Source organism: Rhinopithecus bieti, unplaced genomic scaffold (assembly GCF_001698545.2).
Source record: "Rhinopithecus bieti isolate Rb0 unplaced genomic scaffold, ASM169854v2 scaffold_56975, whole genome shotgun sequence".
In the NCBI taxonomy this organism is placed as follows: domain Eukaryota; kingdom Metazoa; phylum Chordata; class Mammalia; order Primates; family Cercopithecidae; genus Rhinopithecus; species Rhinopithecus bieti.
In genome coordinates this window covers 235,560-242,216 of record NW_016823127.1, presented here as the reverse complement: position 1 = coordinate 242,216, position 6,657 = coordinate 235,560, and the positions used below count along the sequence as shown (strand labels likewise).

Below are 6,657 nucleotides of genomic sequence, written 5' to 3'. Positions count from 1 at the left end.
AGTGCAGTGGTGCGATCTCGGCTCACTGCAAGCTCCGTGTCCTGGGTTCACGCCATTCTCCTGCCTCAGCCTCCTGAGTAGCTGGGACTACAGGCGCCCGCCACCTTGCCCGGCTAGTTTTTTGTATTTTTTTTTTTTAGTAGAGACGGGGTTTCACCATATTAGCCAGGATGGTCTCGATCTCCTGACCTTGTGATCCGCCCGTCTCGGCCTCCCAAAGTGCTGGGATTACAGGCTTGAGCACCGCGCCCGGCCAATTTTGTATTTTAGTAGAGATGGAGTTTCAACATGTTGGCCAGGCTGGTCTTGAACTGCCAGAGTGGTCTTTTAAAAACACAAAGCAGGTGATATCACTTCTCTGCTTCAGCCCTCCAACTGGGTTACAAAGAGATGAGAGGGTCGGGAGCGTTGGCTCACACCTGTAATCCCAGCACTTTGGGAGGCCAAGGCAGGTGGATCATTTGAGGTCAGGAGTTCTAGACCAGCCTGGCCAACATGGTGAAACCCCATCTCTACTAAAAATACAAAAATTAGCCAGCTGGTAGTGGTGCGTGCCTGTAATCCCAGCTACTCAGGAGGCTGGGGCAAGAGAATCATTAGAGCCTGGGAGGCAGAGGTTGCAGTGAGCCGAGATCATGCCACTGCACTCCAGTCTGGGCGACAGAGACCCTGTCTCAAAAATGAAAACAAAAAAACAAGAGGAAATGTGGGAGGAGGGTGGACAATTGGAGGGCTATGCCTCCATCCAGGTGCTTCTCCGAGTAATGGTGACTTGGAGTTGTCGGTGGTAGAAAGATGTGGATGGACTGCAGATTTGTTTTACAGGTAGCGTTTATCAGTTGGACCCTCCAGGAAGCAAACACTGACATGGGGTTGGAAGTGCAAGTGCTTTATTGGGGGTGAAGTCCTGTGAAAGATAAGAGGGCCAGAAACAGAATTGGGCAGGGAGAGTCTCCGACTTCAGTGCTGATCTAACAAAGTGTTGGCCACCCCAATAGGGAGCTCTGGGGCTGAGATTGCCCAGGAGGGAGTTTTTGCATCAGGGACACGTGGCCTGTCTCTACGGTGCCCTTTTCACCCTGAGTCATTGGCTGGAAGCCCCCCAGAAGAGCAGGGCTTCAGCTCAGAAGCTGAGGTGGATCACAAAGTTGGAGAGCATCTGCTAACTGCCCCATCTGCTGCTGAGTGGCAAATCTGTGGTTAAATGGATAGCTGAGGGGGCCGCTCCCTGGCTGCCAGGGTCCATTCCTTACACCAAGGTCCCGTTCTCCATACACGGTCAGGAGCAGTCCCTCCAAGGTCCCCGTGGCCTCTCTTCCTGAGGGACATCTGGAAGGGGGAGGTTAGTGGGAAGAACACCAGCCTCCGCTGCTGCAGTTGGTTTCAGGCTGCAAGAGGCATCATGGATTCCTCCTCTGTCCATCTCATCATTCTCCCAGTCATTGACTCTGCTGATAAAAGGGGGAAGAACATTCTTTCATTCCCTGGAGCCTAGGAAAGTCCATGGTACAACATACTTTCTCAATAAATGTTTTTTGAGGCCAGGCATGGTGGCTCGTGCCTGTAATCCCAGCACTTTGGGAGGTGAAGGCAGGAGAACGTCTTGAGCCCAGTTCAAGACTAACCTGGGCAACATGGTGAAACCCTGTCTCTGCAAAAAATACAAAAATTCCCCGCGCATGGTGGCACGCACCTGTCATCCCAGCTACTTGAGGGGCTGAGGCAAGAGGATCTCTTTAGTCCAAGACGTCGGGGCTGCAGTAAGCTGTGCTTGTGCCACTGCACTCCAGCCTGGGTGACACAGCGAGACACTGTCTCAATACAAAAATAAAAATAAAAGTTTTTTGAACTGAGATACACTTTTAAAAGGGGGGAGGAGGGAGAAAGAGAAATTGCACAGGAAAGGCCTTTAGACTGTAATCAAGTCATTTCTAAAAGATGGGTGATTGGATGCTAATTAGGTAACTGGTGGTTTCACCAGGCACATGGCAGAGCCAGGATTTGAACACAGGCTTAGGGTGATGAACTCATCCCAGCTGGCCTGGAATTTTCCCAGTGTCAGCACTGAAATGCTTGCATCCTGGGAAACCTCTCAGTCCTGGGCAAACACGGACAGTTGGTCACCCTGGCTATCTTCAAACCCATTCTCCCACCACACTCTCTCAGTGCTGGTATATATCACCTAGCAATGAAACACACACATCTTTCTCTTCCCTCGACCCCCATCCTTCCCTCTCCTCTAGCATCTCACTCTTTCCCTGCTGCCTGCAGACTGTGAGCTCCTTGAGGGCTGGGACCAGCTGCAGCACCCTCCTCTCTGTGACTCCAGGGCTGGCACTCGTGGGTGCTCAAACTCCCAGTGAAGGAGTTTGGGGAGATGGGTGGGATTACAGATGTGAACCACCATGCCTAGCCTCATAAAACATTTATTGAGAAAACATGTTGTACCTCTTGGGGTGTGCCTGTGAACAAAGGGTTCTTTTCCCCGGGGGGTGGTAAAGAGGTTGAGGACAAAGAGAGTGTCTGTCCATCCTGAAGTCTCCAACTAGGTCTGGTCTCAAGACCTGAGCTGCCTCAGTCTCCTCATCTGTAAGGTAGAGCCAGTGGTACCTATGCATAGGATTATAATGGGAAGGAAATGAGGCCTGGTGAGACGTGTCTATAATCTCTCCCAGGGACTCAAGGCAGTGACCATTTCCTACCATGCTGCTGTGTATTACTGGTGCAAGGCTCAGTACTTGCTATACCTTCCTTATTTATTCCTAGCATATATTAGGTACTCAATAAATGTTCATTCCCTTCTTGACGTCTTTGCCTTTGATTCCCCAGGCTTAGTCCCTAGTCGCTCTGCCCTTTCTTGGTTCCCCTCCCGCCCCCGTTCTGAGCAGAGGTGGGGAATCATTCAGATGAAGGATCATATGTATATTCAATCAACACACGCCAGTCTGAGGGCTTCCAAGTGGGGTGCAGGGTTCAGCTGAGGCCCAGAAGTGTTCACACATCAGTAGTGAATGCTGATATTGAGAACCCAGACCAGAGAGGAGGGCAGAAGCCAGGAAAAAGAGAGCTTTCCTCTCCGGGGAAGCCCAGAGATTTCCATCCAGAGTTTCTGCCTCCCTGGAAGCAGCCAAAGGAGCCAATCCAGCTAGCAGATTTGGGCAGGAAACAAGGACATCTGTTCCCGCACAGGCTCAGGAGGGGCCGAGAACCAAGGAGGAAACGTGTGTCCACCTTGTGGGGGGCCCTCGGTGTTGGCTGGAAAGTGTGTGCCTGAGTCCAGGCCCAAGAAAGAAAGACCAGAAGGAGTGGCCAGCCAAGGATGCTGTAGGGGTGGGGTGGGGGTGCCCCTCACTGTCTCAAGGGCCACCTGCAGCCCCTGTTTGCTGGTCTGTTCCTCCTGCCACTTTGTACTGTACTGGGCTCTCACCTGTGGCAGCCCTGGAACTCTACAGTGTAATCTTTCCAGGTCACAGATGAGAAAATCAAAGCTCAGAGACATTCGGTCATTTGCCCTGAGGCCCCTGGTCTGTGGGGGGTACCGCTGGTATTTGAACCCAGAAGTTGTCAGACTCAGGTTCCCCAGCTCACGTTCTGACACTGCCCTTCAAAGTGTCTGTGGACTGGTCTCTGCTGGGTGAGGAGGCAGCCAAGTCCATCCTGGGAAGCCCCCTCCTCCCTTTGCTCTCCCCCTTCCCCTCTGGAGCGTGTCTCAAAACAGCCACCATGGCCCCCTCCTTGGCTCACCAGTGGTCCCAGCACCAGTTTCTGTTGCACTATCTGTAACCTGTGTTTCCCCGACGAGGCTGTGGACTCCTCAAGGCCTCAAACCTTATGTTCTCCATATGTGGGTCACTGGCACCCAGGGCATGTCCAGGGTACATTTGATTCCTGCCCAATGGATCCTAAGGAGTGGTGGCCACCTCTGCAGCTCCACTAGGAAAGGCATTTTCAGGTGGCCCCCAGGGTTCTGCAGCCACTGCACTCGGAGGCAGGGAAGCTGAGTCCTTGGGCTGGGGGAAACTTCCTTTCCTCATACGTAAAATGGGTACGCATAAACCTAACCTGCCTATGGTGAGGTGGAGGCACCTGAGATCTCACCTGGGTGGCCATTTGTGTGTGTCCAGCAAGGAACCAAGGGTACCTGGCAGCTCCTCCTCAAATACCATCTGTCTCCCGATCTAGCTCAAGTATCCAAGGCGAGCCCTAGAAGTGGGGGGCAGGTTGAGAGATTCTGCAGGCTGGAAGAAGGGACTACACATGAAGCCAGGGTGGGGTGGGCAGTGCTGCCAGCCGGGCCCCTCCCTGCTCCTGCCCCTCGAGCTTGCCAGCCCACAGGCCCACCTTGGGCTGGGTCCAGGCTTGGCTCTTTCTCTTCTCTGAAATTTGCCTGCCACCAGCACTAGCCACAGCCACTTACAAAGACACCTCCCTCTCTAGCCTCCCACCACACACGTGGCTCCCTAGCCACTCGGCCTTGAAGGGGTGAGGGACCAGGAGCATTTTTTTTCTCAGCCCCTTTGCAACGCTACACTTTGGAATGGGTACTTGGTCTCCATTGTCCTCAGCTTTGGGGGTCTAGGCTGGAGGGGGACAGCAGGGTTGGAGAGGAAGGAATGGATCTGAGTGACATTTCCATTAAGGGGTCAGTTAGTCACAAACGCTGGTGGCTGGCTGGAAAGGAATGAGTCAAACACAAGGCCTGGGGTTCAGGCCCCATTGGGGAAGCAGATGAGTAAGGCAGCCTGTTGGGGGGTGCACTTTGCAGTCGGGTTTTAAATGTGGAGTTTGAGGGCACTGCATCAACGTGGAGTGGAGTAATTGAAATATGGACTTTGAAGTCAAGGAGTTGGATTTTAATCCCAGCTGCACAACTTACTAATAGAGTCACCTGGAGCAAGTGACTCAGCCACTCTCTCCGGTTTCCTTGGCTGCACCATGGGGGGATTTATGTAAGAGTGAAATGCGAGTGTGCAGCTCAGAGCCTGGCTCGTGGAGCGCTCGGCAGAGCTCCCTGCAATTCCAAAAGGAAGGGGATATTACGATCCTTTCTCATTTCGTATATGGGGAAACTAAGGCATGGAACAGATATGCACATATTCCCAGGGCCCCGTACGGCCAGGCTGTCCAGCTCCAATGACTGTGCCCTTAACCACGGTGCTATGCACAGAACGGTGTTGGTGTGGTGGTTAAGGATGATGGCATGGGGTCAAATCCTGGCTCTGCCACTCCAGAATTTCTAAGCAAGTAATCACATTTTGGAGCCTCAGTTCCCTTATCTGTATATTGTGTGTACTGTGCTCTCTGGTGCTACGGTTAGAATATTTGTTCTATCCAACACTCATGTTGAAGTTTAATCCCTAATGTGGGGGTATTGAGAAACAGGGCTCTTAAGAGACGATTGGGTCATGAGGGCTCTGCTTTCATGAATGGGTTAATCCATTCATAGATTAGTGGATTAAGGGGTTATCACGGGAATGGGGCTGTGGAGAAGCTGGCAGGAGGGAGACATGAGGTAGTCCTCTCAGCCCCCTCACCCTGTGATGCCCTGTGCCATCTCAGGACTCTGTAGAGTCCCCACCCGCAAGAAGGCCCTCACCAGAGACGGCCCCATTGACCTTGAGCTTCTTAGCTTCCATAACTGTAAGAAATAAGTTCCTTTCCTTTACAAATTACCCAGTATCAGAAATGCTGTTATAAGCAACAGAAAACAAAACAAAGACATCTGGCTTGTGGGGATTTAATGAATCGATTAGTGTAAAGTCCACTCAGTACGTATTAGCTATCCTTAGAGTAATTCTGAGTTCAAAAGGATAATTAGAGGGAAACCCCTCCCCCGTTTTACAGGAGATGATACAGAGACCAGAGAGGGTGATTGACCAGACTGAGGTCACACAGCTGGAAGAGCTAGGACTCAAGCCACTGTTTTCCTACTCGCCTCAAGCTGTTACATGGGAGGAGGACATCGAGAATTGGTGAGCAGATAGCTGGGATGCCAGACTGGAAGTCAGAGTTGTGGTCATGTCTGGACACAGAGATCTAGAAGGTGTGTCTTCTTACTCACCACCTCCTTTAATCCAAATAAGCCTGCCAAGTAGGGGGTCCTAGTCTCCTTTCCAGCTGAGGAGCACTGAGGCCTGGAGAGGAGAAGTGACCGAGAGGCTTCAAACTAGGCCGCCTGTCTCATGGACAAGGGTCTCTTAATGTGCCTGAGTTTGAAAGGCAGGCAGGCAGATGAGCTCCCCGGAGGGAACCAGAGATGATAGGAGCAGAAGCCTTCCACAAGGGCACCAGTGCACAGAGACCAAACCGTGTGTGCTGGCAGGGACTGCCAAGGGAGCTAGCGAGTGACGATCATTTTAATGAGTCCCCTTGGGGGACAGGGTCCACATTTGCCTTTTCCAAAGTGTGTCCTGTTTCCTTGCTCACGGCTGGGAGTATCTGAGCCTTTACTGAGAACTCCTAGGGATATCCAGATCTCCTCTGAAAGGGCCTGTTGCTGGCGCTGCAGTTTCAAACCCTGAGGCGTGATAGGCAGGAGAAGCTGGTGGGGGGCTTGTCCTTATTTCACAGGACTGAGGACCCCTGCACCCGGCTTTGTTCTGTTTCCATCAGCCCACCCTGGCTCTGCACCGATGTTTCTCAGGCCCTTGTGTTCAT

General features: G+C 52.2%; 1 protein-coding gene across 1 annotated transcript in view; it reads right to left on the bottom strand.

Moving 5' to 3' along the window:
* Nucleotides 1–3,656, bottom strand: part of NPTXR (neuronal pentraxin receptor) — a 38,781-nt gene extending 35,125 nt beyond the window's left edge. Inside the window, exon 1 of the mRNA XM_017861257.1 lies at nucleotides 3,589–3,656. Within this exon, the coding sequence (XP_017716746.1) occupies nucleotides 3,589–3,656 (68 nt within the window). The remainder of the gene's footprint in view (nucleotides 1–3,588) is intronic.
* Nucleotides 3,657–6,657: the final 3,001 nt, after the last annotated feature.